Below are 15,524 nucleotides of genomic sequence, written 5' to 3'. Positions count from 1 at the left end.
TCTGCCTCTTGGACATGGAAATTTGTTTCCCTTGCTAGGTTAGGGAAGTTTTCAGCTACAATTTGTTCAAATATCTCTTCTAGACCTCTGTTTTTCTCCACCCCCTCGGGGATGCCGATGATTCTGACATTGGATCGTTTCATTGAGTCAGTAATCTCCCGTAACCTACATTTGTGAGCATGGATTTTTTTAAGTCCAGCTTATATTTTCGCTTTTTCTTCTACTAACCCATCCTCCAGTTCTCTAATATGTTCCTCTGCCTCATTTACCCTGTCCGTCAGAGCCTGTAGTTTTGACTGCATTTGATTCATAGCATTTTTAATTTCTGCCAGATTCGCTCTCATTTCCGCCCTTAGAGATTCTATATTCTCATTTACATTTTCGTTAATAGTTTTTTCAATTCTACTCATCATTTTGACCATCGTTACTCTGAATTCCATTTCTGATAATTTGGTTACATCCATATCCATTAGTTCTGTGGCAGAGGCCACAGTCTCATTGTCTTTTCTTTGCTGGGGGGGATTTCTCCTTCTCGTCATTCTGATGAAGAGAGGTTGCCGGGTTGTCCAGAGCCCTAATTATTGACCAGGACCCAGGCCGTGTGCCCTTGTGTTATAGGGATCTTAGGGATGTGGACTTCTTGATTTTTCAGCCTGCCTTCTGGGGGAGGGGCCTGCCGCACCAATACTCACTCAACCCTGTTTGGGTAGGGTCTCCGTGTCTCCTCAATACTCAGCGCTGGAGATGTTCATTTGTAGGGATCCAGACGTATCTTACTGCGTCTCAGGCTGATTCCGTGGATGTTCAGGCTGGTCTGGTACCTATCCAACTCGACTCAGGGGACCAGCTGAAAAAGGGGTCCCCTTGTCCTCCGTGATTAGCTACCTCTTTTTAAGCCCACCATGGAAATAAAGATTAACCATAAAATATCTTTAATAAGCACTCGAGTTTCAGCCTGAATGTATCTTTAGGTTCAAAATGAGTCTCTTGTAGACAGCAAATGGATGGGTCATGTCTTTTTATCCAATCGGCAACCCTGTGGCGTTTATGGGGGCATTTAGGCCATTTACATTGAGACTGATTATTGAGAGATATGATTTTAATGATGCCATGTTGCCAGTAAAGTTTTTGTTTTTATAGATTGTGACTTTCTGTTCTGTATCACTCTTGGGGCCTTTTTACTTTTATAGAACCCCCCTTAATATCTCCTGTAGGGCTGGTTTCGTGCTTACGAAACTGGTCAATGACTGGCGATTCCGTAAGGTCTTTATTTCTCCATCCATTCTGAATGAAAGCCTTGCTGGATAGAGGATCCTTGGCTGCATGTTTTTCTCTGAAAGAGCTTTAAAAATGCCCCCCCCAACCCTTTCTCTCATTCCAGGTCTGTGTAGACCAGTCTAACGTAATTAGCTATTTAAAGTTATACCATAATTTATTCAACAAATCCCCCATGATAGGACATTTAGGTTGCTTTCAATTTAGTTCTCAGAAGGACAATGCCTCAGAAGATGAAAGAAAAGAAAGCAACTGCCTACTTGTCCATAAAATACAAAGACAATATTAAGGAAACTAACAATAGCAATGCTTTTACATTATTCCTGGTATTAATAAACTATCTCACTAAACAAGACAAAGAAGCTTAGCCAATAGAAATTAACTTTTATTTCTTGGTATATAAAAATCAAGTGATAAAATGTGAATTAAACAACAGTAAAGTTGTTATTTTTTAAAAAATCAAAAAACAATGAGAAAGAAGTTCCCCATAACAAGCTTAGAGGAGATGGATCTGTGAGAAGCCCTACTTGGTTTTATCATTCTTTCTAAAATTTTTGCAGAGTTGGTAAATAAAGAATAGTATATCATTCTCATTTGCATTTCTTTGATTACTAGTGAAGCCAAATATCTATCTTTGCACGTTTACTGGCCATTAATATCTCCTGTGAACTGCTTAATCACAGCTTTTTAAATTTTTTCTATTGGATGTTTCCATTTTTCAACTGATCCAACACAGCCCTTTACATATACGGGAAATTAACCGGTCTGTCCTATGTTACAGATATATTCTCCCCATTACGTTAGTTATCTAAAAACATAACATTATTGGGGTGCCTGGGTGACAGAGTCAGCTAAGCACTTGACTCTTGGTTTTGGCTCAGGTCACGATCTCAGGATCATGAGATTGAGCCCCCCACTGGGCTCTACCGAGGGGGAGATTCTCTCTCCCTCTCTCTCTGCCCCTCCTGTTCATGCTCTCTCTCTCTCAAATAAATGAATGCATCTTTAGAACAAAATAAAAATGTAACATTTTTAAGGTTTTAAAAAAAACTGCAAACAAGCATAAATAAATGCATCTTTAGAATAAAATAAAAATAAAAATGTAACATTTTTAAGGTTTTAAAAAAAACTGCAAACAAGCTTAACATTTATATATTGTTTAATCTGACTCTCTTCCTTTACCCAATCTGGCTTTTATGCCATGCTGGATTTAAAAAGACTTCATCATCCAATTACATATGTTCACTTATATTTTTAGTACTCATGTAGCCCTACTTTTTAACATCAAGTCTCTAAGTCACTGGAATTTATTTTGGGTTTTGGGTGTGAGATCAAGATATAACTTAATTTTCCTTCCAAACAGTTAACAAGCTGTCACAATTCTATTCACTGAAAAGTCTGTCCTTTTCCATGTTGATTTAAGCTGCCATGTTGATCATATGCTAAATTCTTAAATACACTCAAGTCTATTTCTACACTTTACATTCCAGTTGAGTGATCTAGCAGTAACACAAAGGTGCTTGTTATAGCTTGTGAGCACATTTTAACATCCGCAGAACAAGTGTGGATTTCTCCCAACTCTCTAGTCCCACATTTCCCCTTCCATTCGTATCTTCATATTGCCCTTGATAACGGACTCTTCTCTCTTTGGTTGTCAGCTGGTGCAAAGAACAAAGCAGGGCATGACGACACATGGGGCCAGAGAGGTAAGCAGAAGGCGCACCACTGAGAGCTGTGTGGGCCACCTAAAGAGGAAGGTAAGTGGGCATATTCCACAGATACTCAGGAAGCAAAATCAGGGGGACTGGGTGAGTGGCCAGAGCTGGGGATTTGTGAAGGGGACACAGTAGTTTCAGTCTAGGACCACAGCGGAAATGGTGCTGTATTCGCTAAGCTAAGGTATTCAGGAAGGAAAGGTCAGAGGTTGTGAGATTTAGGGATGGAGGAGAGACAATGACTGCAGTTTGGAAAAGGCTGATTACAAGCTGAAGGATTCTCTGTGCTGTGTGCTGCCTGTGAGGTCTCAGATCTGTCACTTCGTCTCCCTGGGTGTCAGCTGCTGCATCCTGACTGCTCCAAAATTCCGCTCTACTCTCAGAGTGGCTGGTAGCCTCATTCACCATAGGATGCCGCAGCGGGCCTGCATCCAGAGGGAGGGAGGAGCGGGCCTCAAGGCAGCCATCGATCTCAGTTTCCTGGCAAAATCCGGCAACAGCACTCTTTTGGACACTTCACTAGCCTTGAAACATGTCTGTTCGTCAGAACTTCTCTGCTACCTCAAGCTTCATTTCCTTTGGTCAATGAAGTACTTTCCTTCCCTGCATGTGGAACCCTGTGCTGGTCCCTGCTAATCTCCCTCCTCCAAGGCCTGACCCCCTTACCTCTGCCCTGGGCATATACAAACAGTGATTTCATTCTCCCCTTGATCCCTGGAAATATTAAAGAGCAGACCACCTGAGGAAGAAACCTAGGATGACAAAGAGCTGCTGACTTTTTCTCCTTCTGTCAAAGTCCTATAATTTTACTAATTTTTTGCATTTCCTATTGTATAAGGAACTAAGTTTCTACTCTCTTAAAAAAACAAAACAACTTGCTCAGGAGCAAATTACAAAATGCTTATCTGTGGAGAAGAAAACATGTTACCTGGCAAAGGTAACTAATGTTGGTAGGCTGGGGGTGTGTACACAAGTATTTTTTTCTTAAAAAACGAAACGGATAATTCAGTATATACTTTACCACCTGCTTTCTTGTCTATTATTCTTTTGTAGCCCCATCTTTAAGTGTGAGTCTCCCATCACTAACGTGACCACTCAGTCACCCAGGCAGACCCGAGTCTTGTACAAGGAGAGCTGCCAGGTCACCACCCCCTCCCACTTCAGCAGGAGGTCAGTTAGAGCCAAAGAGCCACAACCCAAAGACCTCACTTGCAAAGCTGCCCTGCATGGTGTGGCGTGGGCATTCCAGAAGGGGCGGGGTGAATTACCTGAGTTTTAGCTGGGACCGCACCTCTCCGAACTCCAGCTGGAGCAGTTCATTGTAACAGGCCATGAGGCTGGGGTTTTCCACATACCTCTACAAAGAGAAAGGAGATTTTGTGGATAAACAAATGTGCATCTTTATAGCAATATGTCTATCAATAAAAATAACTCTTTAACAGACTTCTCAAGTGGGTAACTGGAATCTAAAAAATACGCTATCCGTAGTGATGAACAGGGACTGAGAGATGAAAATCTGTGGATTCCAAATTAACTGTTAAGAAGGCAGCACTTAAGAAGGCTTTGTTTGAGGAAGAGGATTTTGGCTGTCTGCATGTCACTGTCAGAGGCTAGAATATGTAGAAAGAAGAAATTTATTTAACTGAAGTCCTATTTATATTAACTTCCAGAGTAAGGGCAGTACGCTGTCCTCTTGACAGGTGTTCGAGCTCACAGTAAAGAAACACACGCTTGCACTTTGCACCAGTATTTCACAAAGGGAACCCCACTCAGGCGACATTTTCCTACACTCCCTTCTAACCACGGCTCAACCCAGCCATCAAGGACGGCCCTCCAGGTCAGAGGTGCCAGCAGAGCCATGGCTTTGCCCAGTAGCTCCTACTGCTGTGGACAACGACTACCTCGTATAATAACGTTACAGCGTGGAAGCATCTCAGCACAAAGCATACTACACAGTTCTGAGAAGCGTGGACCCATTCCACCAAATTATGCGCTCCACGAAGACACCTTAGAAGTGACTGTGTTCTGTCACATAGTTCCATTCAGGTGGAAGAAATATTTGGGAACATTTACGCAGCCCTATTTCTATGACCAGATCTTACTTTCACCCGCTCAGTGCATGGCTAATACTCTACAGACAAGGAGGAGAGGCTGAAGCCTTAGAGGCAGGGCAGGGCCTCTGCAGGCCACCACCTTCCAGCCAAAGCCAGACCAGTCTGGAACAGGGGCCCTTCAAAGAGCTCCTGCCTCTGCCACAGTGAAGGTGAATAGCCCCCCATTTAAACAGTGATCAGGACCTTGTCTGAGTGTCAAAGCAAACTAATAATCCAGCCCCAGGTTCATGCCTTATAAACCGTATGACCCTAAATGAGGCACCCATCCCTCCTGGGCTGGCTTCCTCACTTGCAGAACAAGACTATCCTGCTCGTAGCCACCGCAGATGACCATGAGAACCAAGCGAGGCAGTGGGCGAAAGTGCTCTAACTGCAAACTGGTGTATGACCACAGAGTACGGTGACTGCTGTCCCTGGGAGGGGAGGGGAGGAGGCAAGGACGGCTTGGCATGGGCATGGTGGTCCCTAACCCACAGGCCAAAACATAGCCCTTCTCACTCACAGAAGTCAGAGAGTTGCCATGTCTACCAGCTCTCATCTACTGAGAGAGGAGGAGAGTGCTGGCCCCGCTGTCCATTCCTAGTCAGCCTCAACTCCACAGAACACCTGAGAAGGCCGTCCACCCACATGGGCGCCTACCACTGACTGGGCAGGAACAGGGAGAAGATTCCTGGGCACAGTGCTTGTGCCACTGCCAGAAGACAAGGGGTGGGGACTGGAGCTGTCCAAGGGGCCTGGCTGGCCTCACCTGCTTTGCAGGTGAGATCTTGGGACGTGGAGACAAGTGAATTTATAAATGGCCTTGCAGGCACGCAACCAGATGTATATGAATGTATACATATCTGCACATCGGTATTAGTTTGAATGTATATATCCAAACTTCTTTACCCCAAAGGCAGACATCAAAGTGACAAAATAAGCACATGGAATCCAATGTAGAGCATCCTGCCCCTGCTATCTGCCCCTCCCCCTCACTACTTCTGCTCTGCTTCTGAAAATCCATTCTTCCCAGCCCTTCTCCAACTTCCACGTATGTCCCAAGGATTCCACGAGGCATGGAGGGCAGAGAAGGGCACCGGGTCCCGGGACACTTAGGAAACAGGCTGCCGTTCCTCCTCCTTCAGCAGCAGCTAGCCTCCTCTCCCTACCCCATCCCGGCAGGGGGCCAGGCCACAAAGCCTACGGACTCCTGAGCTGACTCAACCTTGCTTTTCCAGAGCCTTTATCACACCCCCCTTGCTGGGCCCCAGCTGATGGCTCTCAACCCCGGGCTGTTGTTAGAATCACCTGCAATCTTACAACTAATACCAATGTGCAGGCCCCGCCCAACACCACCGGAAGAGACTCTAGGGAAGCTTTTCGGGGGGGGGGGGGGGTTCTCATGCATAACCAGCACTGAGATACACCAAGCCTGAACCTTTCAGGTATTAGTCAGCAAATGCTCAGCTGCTACCAAGTCCAACTGAGGAAGCAAGCGGTCTCCATCCATCCCAAAATCTTGAACGATGGCGCTAACCCATAAAACAACTGATTGCCCCCTAAAGCCCAGAGACCCCGCTGCAGGGTTGGCTTTCAGGTCTAGGGCTGACGCAAGGGTTGGCACCACTGTCTACCAGCCATGGGACTTGGGAGAGTCACCACGCCCTCTGTCACCTCAGAATCCTGTTGTTATGTGAAGGCACGGGACTCTGCTTAAAGATTAGTTTTCACTTGCAGTCTCTGAGGACTGGCCTTCTACTTGAAGTCATCATCTACAAAATGGTGAGCCTGCTGCTGCCTCCTGATTCGCCAGGTCATGCACCTCTGTAATGACTACTTTGAAGCTTCTGTGCTTGGGGACATGCACCTGAGGGGGGTTCTAGCAAAGGCTTCAGAGGACGCCCTGACCGAGTGTGTGGGTGAGAGGGCGGAGAACGTGGGCATCAGCCATTCTTGCATTTTCAAGTTAGTTTCATGATCGCTCGATTATACTAAGAAAACAGAAGGACTGAGGTTTGCTATCCCTTCTCCAGGATGAGCTCCCCAGTCCCCACCGCTGTGCCAGGGCGCTTCCTGGTGGGGAGTTTCAAACACACACGTTCCCAACACGCATCTATGCCCTTTCAAAGAGCCCTCATACAAACATAAAGCGTTATGACTTCTGGTTATGGCTGTCGGTAAGGAAAGAAACCAGGGCACACCATCTAGCCCCAAGTTTCACTAGAAAGTGGAAGCTTCAGAGGTCCTTGCTAAAAAAAAAAAAAAAAAAAAAAAAAAAAAAAAAGCGCCAGTTTGGAAGCTCAAGAGTAGTAACAAAAGATCTTCCAAGTCAGCTGGGACAGTTTTTCTCCTTGTGTGAAGGTGGGGCATGAGGTGATCCAAACTTCCAACCCCGGATTCCGTACTGAAAGAAACACTCCCCCTCCCACCGGCCGACGTGGTTGTTCTCAGACCACTTAATACGGATCAGTGGAGGTGAGGGAATGGGCGTAGGTGCTGCTATGGGTGTATGTTTTGGGGGTTGTTAAAAGAAAAAGGGGGGGGACCACAAAACTATGTAATAATTATCTATTGTATGTTTTATATAAAATTGTCTGTGTATAAAGTAAAATCTGAAGTTCCATATTGCACGTTATTACTGGAATTTTTGTGTTCTTTTTGTCTGAATTTACTTGCTACCTTTGCTCATTTATAAACTTTTATCACTTTGTCTTAGAAGTGTCACATAACTACACTTAATAACCCAGTCCAGCAGCCTATCTTTTAGAAAATGGGAGAAATTAGTCTGTTCACATGCATTTGATCTTACTCCTTTTATCTTACTGCGTCTTTATGACCGGTTTCACACTGCTGCTTCCTCGTCCTTGTGTCAGCCAACGGTTTGACACTTGCTGTAAATTTCATATGAATCTGGAAGGTTAAACTTTTCTATTAATGGTTATCTTCCTTCTCACTGATCTCGAAGGCCAACATAGATTTCTTTACTATTATTTGAAAACAAGATGCCAATCACCGCTAGAATCGACCATCTCCCAGAGAACAAATGTTCTAGTCTGCACATTTCCCAGATGAAAACTTCGGGATACCTTCACTGCCCGCTCCCCGCCCCCATGTTTACTAGATAAGGCCCTGAGAATGCTTTTACCTCCATCTCCTCCCCACAAACCTTGAAAACGCCTACATTTGCTAAGATAGACTAGAATTTTAAGACTGACCTATTGTTCAAATTTTTCTTTTGGTATGTCCCCTCTGTTAGAAGAGGATTATCCATTCCAGTCTGTGTTTTCCTTTTAGGTCTACCATGACACCTAGATAGATACAGATCATATTTTACTTACATTTCATACGTTCTCTAACTATAAATCAAGCTCTACTGCAGGTCATTCACGCAGACGTGAGTATGCGTGCGCAGGGAAAGGAGGGAGGGCTGCAGAGACAGGGAGGCAGTAGGCGGGCACATGCGCAGGGCAGGTTCACTGCTCCCCACTTCCCTCCACTTCATCCCTCCTCCCTCCTCTTCAAGTTTCTGTTCGAGTCCATCTGTTGTATCAGTGGAGTCCTTTCTCAATTCTTTGCCTCAGACAGAGACTTGGGGAAACAGGACTTTGAATTTTACGCCCTGCAAGGGCATACGTCCTCCTCCTGCTGTCATCTCCAATCAGACTAGACATTACTATGACTGTTTTATACAGTAAATGTGCGTTTGTATTTACCCCATAGTCGGCATTTCCTGGCTTCATTCCTTCTTGCATTTCAAGACAGCTGCTTGGGAATCACCGCCTGCTTGCAGCACAGCCTGCACACACTCTCCGTTTCCATATTGCTGCAAGTATGTCAGCTTCGTTCTTAACAGCCTTCCTGCTCGGGTTACCACTCTCGGTGAGCAGTGATCTCATCACACTGAAAGCATCATCCCACTATTTTCTATTTTCCCTTTATCACTGCTGACAAGCTAGCTGTCAGTCAGCTTTCTTCTGAAGGTAATCTTTTTTTCTCTGGCGAGATTTTCACTATGATGTGTCTTCTTTTTATTTACTCTCCTTCAGATTTGTTGGAACGTCTGATTCTATGGACTACAGTCTTTCATCGGTTCTGGGAAATTCTCTTCAAATATTGCCTCTGTCCCGTTCTCTCTCCCATCCTCCTGGAACTCCAGTTACATATATGTTAAACTATACACTCTATCCTCCACACTTCCTAACCTCCCTAACTTATTTTCTATTATTGAATCTCTGTGCTACATGCTGGATAATTTCTTCAGACCTACTAAGTTTTAAAATTTTCAGTTATAATGTGTTCATTTCTCAAAATTCAATTTTCTGCTTAGAATTTCCTGTGTCACTTTTTATAGTTTTCCTATTTCTTGCAGACATTCGCAAGCTGTCTTTTAGTCTTTACATATAGTAAGCATAACTGCTTTGTAATTTGAGTCTGATAATTCTGGTGTCTGTGGGCTGCGGGGGTGTTTCTGCTGCCTCTCCCCTACCAGTTCTCACTCGCGATGCCTCATCTCCTGTGGACCGCTGAGCTTCCGTGCAACGCCACCTGCTGCCTTGGAGCAATTACTCGCGGAGATTCCCTGAGGCCAGAGATGAAGGTGTCTTGCTCCGGAGAGGATCTGTATTTGCTTCTGCCAGGTGCCCAGGAGTACGAACTCCCACCTAGACCCACTTTAAATCTGTGGCTTGGGGGGGTCCTGACTACCTCCCGGATATAAATTCAGGCCACAAATCTGCCCCAGGATCAGCCTTACCTAAGTTCTCTCCATCGTGATTCCCAAGGCTGACTGACAACCAGCTGACCAAAGCCTTTAGAAACCTTTTGGCTTAGGGAAAACCAACAGCTGGGTGCTGGGGGTGGAGAGGGAGTCACGTTTGGGCTGCTTCACTTCCAGAATTCTTGAACTGCCTTTCAAGTTGCACGTATACATGTCAGCGTTTTAACAACACATCGTATGGCATGACTCTTAATTAGTATGGCATTAAAGAGATTTTATGATGTTTAGATGGCTTTTAGCAGGCACAATTTTGAGAGAGTGAAAACGTAAAGTGTAGATTATTAAGATCATCAAGTTCTAAAGTTAAACCAAACGGTAACAGTACAAGGACGACAACGTTTTTCTTCAAATGAATTCAAAACTTTGCTGGCTCTCAACGGAGATAAAATTTAATTTCTCATGCTGAATTATACTTGCATAACAAAGAGGTGGGCACATACCCTTGTAAAGCCAGCAGCAATGAGGGGCATCACGGATGACTCTTCTCTATCCGTCCTTCAGAAGAACACAGTAAAGGGTTAGAGACCATTTTTATCAATTACAGCTCATCTCTTTATTCACTAATTTACGTAATACTAGGACTGTCATATGTCAAATACTTTACAATGAATTACATTAATATACCAATCAGAAATATAAAATTGAAAATAGTTTTCTGTTTTAGTTCTGTCACTTTTCGGCAGTGCTTGAAATATGGAGATTTTGCACTAACAGCTGGAATACAGAAGTAACCACGTATCTATTTGATATGTAAAAATTTCATTTAAATTCTTCCCCATTTTATTCTATTTCCAGTTTCTTAAAAAAACAAAACAAAAAACTCTTCTCCCTGAAAGCTCTAGAAAAAAATTTAAAAGACAAAGAATCCTTTCTTCTATCTACAAAAGTATATATGCTAAATAACATTTATTTGAATACTGCCCTTCTCCTAACATTCTTTCCTTACCTCCAATTTCAGGATGAAATATAAGATCTCCCCCGTTTATATATAAATCAAAACTTTAGAGATACTTGGGGAGTCAGAAAGCCCTCAGGAGTTGCCCCTGGGTAACATTTCAGGAATGGAAGGCTCTCGGGGTTTGTCTATTTCTAAAGTGAATGGCAGTCCAAAATCAGAAAACCTCACACGAGAGCAGAAACTCCCACCAGGGAGTTAACTGGCGAAGTGACAGAAAAGAAGAAGGAAGAAAATGCCAAACTAAAAAGAGTCACACCTGTCATAGCCTACAAACTCTTACGCCCCTGCTAAGAGCAAGCACAACACTGACACCTGAACTTCAACCTCAAAAAAAATGAGCGCTTACCTGCGTACTACACCAATAATAATTGTGTTTTCAGAGAGCTTGGATGATCTAATAGACCTTTAAAAAAAAACAAATTTTAAAATAAATGTAAAGCAATTCTTGAAAAAATAAATAAATACACTTAATCTTGGTGAAATGATTAAAGTTGGGGAGAGGCAGAAGAGGGAGCAAATCACACTGGATTTACCTTCGTGGCTGCTTGATCTTCCTCCCTCTAGAGCACAAGGTCACTCAGGAGACCAGTAACCCTAAGGCTTATGGAGCACAGACCTAACAGCTGGCGGAGGCTGTGTGCCTGCTACTCACTTGGCCTTTGTGAATCCAAGTGGCCTCGGGTGGAGAACGTTCCCTACCTTGGGCTTACGTGACTGGGGTTATCTGTCTCTCCCTGTCAGAGGGAAATGCAAGTACATGTAGCATGTTACCGCAAGCTGATGGCCACGGTTACAGTGGGGACAAAGCCCAAAGGTCAGCTCCCTAAGCAGTACAAACAGAGAGTTCCTCGGTAGGCAAAAGCAGCAGCAAGAGAAATTCAAAACTAGGAAATGCAAGATATTCTAATCAGTCGGAAAGTAGAGAATCGCCACCTGACAGAAACAGGTAAGAATGGACGACTGGTCAGGAGAAGTGGGGGACACTGGCTCCACTGAAATTACCCGTGGAGTACGAGGCTCTCCACAGAGAGTGCATTCACCCCTTCTGGAGAAGCGGCTTCCCAGGAACAAAAACCCAGCCAGATCAGACCGGGCAGAGATCAACGTGACCCAGGAGAGGAGGAGGAAGGGCTCCACTGGAGATGTGCAAGAGCTCACCCTACATGGGGCGGGGGGCAGGCAGGTGGGACTCCAGAGAAGATTCGGAGCCATGCCACAGGAAGAGGAGGAAGGCAGCCCTGGGCTGAAAGGAAGACACTCACAAGGGATAGTGGCTTCGGCAGGAGAACAGAGCAGACTGTTCCCAGATGGCCCCAGCCACGTCAGAAGTGTGCTGGCCTTCTAGAGAATGTGTCCAGGATGGGACAGAGAACAGCCAAGACTTACTACATGACACCTGGTCTGTTAGTTCAAGAAACAGAACCACTCCTGAGTCACAGAACACAGAAAACCACTTGAGTGACTCTCAATTCTCCCAAGGATGGTACATAACGTAGCCATTCCAGACGCATCAGAGGACGTCAATTCAGAATACACAACGGATACCTCAGTTTGGCAAACTTTTTCTGTGAAGGGCCAGATGGCAAGTGTTTTAGGCTTTGTGAGCCAGGCAGACTCTGTCACAACCACTCCACTCTGCCACTGTAGCGTGAAAGCAGCTACAGACAATGTCTAAACGAACGGCGTGGCTGTGTCCCCCTTGTGCAGCCCTGCCTCACGGCACTGGGGCTTCATTTTCTCAAGGCTGAGTCTAATGACAGTTGCAGACTGGATGTGGGGCACAGAAACGGCTCAGAGATGGACGTGAGGCTCTAGGCACGAGCCAGGCGCTCTCGCAGGCCGCACGGCTCACACCTCTCTCTCAGTGTTTCTGCTTTTCCCAGTGTCCGCTCCATTCCCCCAGCTCCCATCTGCCTGTCCATCCAGAGGAAGCCAACCTCAAGGGTGCTGCATGGCAGCTGTACTGGAAGAGCCTCCCGACAGGTCACTGCGGGTCTGCCGACCAGGTGCCAGTCCCTGATTCCACCAGGGCCTCCCTGCCTGGAGAACAGCCACACTCACCTTCCTGGAGCGGGGGCCACGGGAAGGGCCGTTTAAGCGTGGAAGGGTGACTGGCACAGTGGACACTCACACGGACAAGGCCAGCTCACTTCTCAAAACTGTGGGCTGCTACTGGGCCTAGCACGAATCTTACCCAGGGAGACACAGGCACCCACAAATGGTATCTCCGTGACTTCTGAGGGCACCATACTTATTCTTGTGTTCCTATTTCTGCTGTATCACAAAGATTTCAAGAAAGAAAAGGCAACCTTAAGTATGTAGTCAGCTATCTCAAACCAGCCCTCATCCTTTTCGAAGAAAAACAGAGATCTGAGTGGTATAAATAGCGAGGAGGTAACCGTGCAGGTACCCTCAGGAAGCAGTTTTTGGATGACGTACTTGGGACACAGGAATGCGGGTGGGCACTCGGCTAAGGACAAAGCAGAAGGGTCACGTTCACCTGGAAGCAAGCTGACACCTGCAAAGGAGGGCTAACACTGTATGAAAAGGCAGAGGTGTACTCCCGGCTCTTTCTGGTCCATGAGGAGGAGGAATGGACTAGAAAACAGAAATATAAGGAAACTGGGTTGGAAAAAAAAACAACACCCTTTACTTTAGAATTCAGGAAAATGAAGAAAGAAATGACTTGGCATCATCAAAATGTACACCCAGACGTTAGGAAGGCACGTTTCGAGAAGTCAGAGAAAAGAGAGGGCACGAATCTACAGCCTGAGATTCTGAAAGACCGTGTGAACATACTGGGAAGCTCTCACAACCACACTAGCCGGTTAGCACCAGGACTTCGCTGGGTTACGCGTAAGAGAAAACTCCACACACTAGTGACTAAAGCAAGATTCTTCTCCCACATAAAAGATGCGCAGAGGCAGCTGGTCCAAGGCTGCGACGGCATGCTCGCAGAATCAGCAGCCTGGCTCCTTCCAGGTTTCCTGTTCTTGCCTCCACATGGTTTCTTGTGCTCTAGCCACAACACCCACATTCTAGACAGCAGGATACTTCCTGGAAGATGCACAGGACATTCCCACTGGCCGGCTGCAAGGAAAGCTGGGGAATGCGTGCATTTTCTAGGTGGCCAGAGGCCCAGCCAAATGCTAGAAATTCTATTATTAGGAAGGAATAGAAGTGCATGGGGGGGGGGGCAACTACCATTCTCCAGATACGCTGGCAACTACAGATAAATCTGATGATGGTCTCAACACAACGCTGGAAGAAAGGCCAGGGAGGGAGGCTTTACTGCAAGGCCCATGAAGCCCTTCAATGAGTCAAATCTTACAACAACTCCATTACTTGTACTTTGCCACTGTTCCTCCGCTGCGTGGAATGAGTTTAAACCGGAAAAGAATGGAATTTACAATGGTAAAAAGGAGCTGTGGACCGAGGTGAATCCAGTCAACAGCGTCCAGCACTCCGAGTTGAGTCTTGCTCCTGCGTTCACCCCAGATCTAATTCTGCTGGCGCCCCCTGGGTTCCTGTGCAGGGCTTTATTTCCTCCGCCTCCTTTCACCAAGTCTTCCCTTTCATGACAGCCCTGCTCCTGGCGCACAAAGGAAGTTCTTCATTTCTTCTGAGTACCCTAGGCATTGGTCTAAAAGGTTCTTCGGTTTCTTGCAGTGAATCATTTTCTTAGTCTTTAAGGCTATTCTTTCCCCTCCATTATCTGGCAGCTTTTTACAGGCCCCCTTCTTTATCCTGTTCTTCATCCTTAAAGGGAAGTGAGATCAACCCCGTCGGGAGCCTACAGCAGACAGCGTCACAGATGCCTCTTCGCTCGCCTCTGCTAGGCCCTTGGCATGAGCCGCCCTCCTCCTCTTCGGCCTGGGCCCGCAGAGCAAGCGAGCAGACGCGAGTTCCTGCGCAGGGAGCGCGGCCAGAGGCAGAGGTGAGCTGCAGAGTGGACTGCGGCTGGCCCTCTCCCGCTCTCTAGCCACACCCGACACCCGACGCAGGCCGCTGTCCTGAAACTGCAACACGCGAAGGGCTGTGCTCACGCTCCTCAGGCCTTTGCCCCTCCTCACGACTGGTAAGACCCCAGGTCTCTGTCTGTCTCCCTCTGCTCTGTCTTGGAGACCCCAGTGGACACAGAGAGCGAAGAACGAAGACGCCGCAGGGACTGGGGGGCCGCGGGCGGGGCTCTGGCGCTCAGCTAAGGCAGAGCCGTCAGTGTCTCTGGTCAGCACAATTCCAGCGTCCCCGGCTCAGCACGACAGCGGCCGTGACGCAGAGCCTCTTCCCGTCTCCTTCCTTCAGGTTCGCTTGGTACGTCAGCTTCAGAGACGGACGTATGCGGAGGACGTTTCAGGAGCAGGCTTCTTCCACAGGCCCGACGGTACAAGAGACGCAGGGGGATCCCGGCCTTCTGCTCGCCCGGCTTCTGACACCACTATCAGCTTACCTCTGGCCTCTTAATTGCTGCGGTCAGCTTTCGTCTGTTAGCTTCTCGGGTTTCTTGACAGGAAGCGGGGAGGCGGCCTGTAATCAGCACAAGACGGCGTCCTACAGCCTCACACTGACTGACTCGCCCCGCTCCTCTGCCCTTCCACTCTGCTCTCCGGCGGGCAGCCGCTCACCTCCCGCCTGCTCCGCACACGGCCCTGCCCAGACCACGTCAGTGTCTCAGCTGCCGCCAGGGTGAAGTCCAAGCCTCTGGC

General features: G+C 46.7%; 1 protein-coding gene across 1 annotated transcript in view; it reads right to left on the bottom strand.

Annotated features, from left to right (window-relative positions):
- Positions 1–15,524, bottom strand: part of PDE8A (phosphodiesterase 8A) — a 172,380-nt gene that overhangs the window by 63,442 nt on the left and 93,414 nt on the right. Inside the window, exons 4-6 of the mRNA XM_040642842.1 lie at positions 11,165–11,221; positions 10,301–10,355; positions 4,259–4,347 (exon numbers count right to left, since the gene is read on the bottom strand). Coding sequence (XP_040498776.1) covers positions 4,259–4,347; positions 10,301–10,355; positions 11,165–11,221 — 201 coding nt within the window. The remainder of the gene's footprint in view (positions 1–4,258; positions 4,348–10,300; positions 10,356–11,164; positions 11,222–15,524) is intronic.

Source organism: Ursus maritimus, unplaced genomic scaffold (genome assembly GCF_017311325.1).
Source record: "Ursus maritimus isolate PB19 unplaced genomic scaffold, ASM1731132v1 scaffold_27, whole genome shotgun sequence".
In the NCBI taxonomy this organism is placed as follows: domain Eukaryota; kingdom Metazoa; phylum Chordata; class Mammalia; order Carnivora; family Ursidae; genus Ursus; species Ursus maritimus.
Note: the sequence above shows the minus strand (reverse complement) of the source record. Positions and strands in the feature narration are given on the sequence as shown.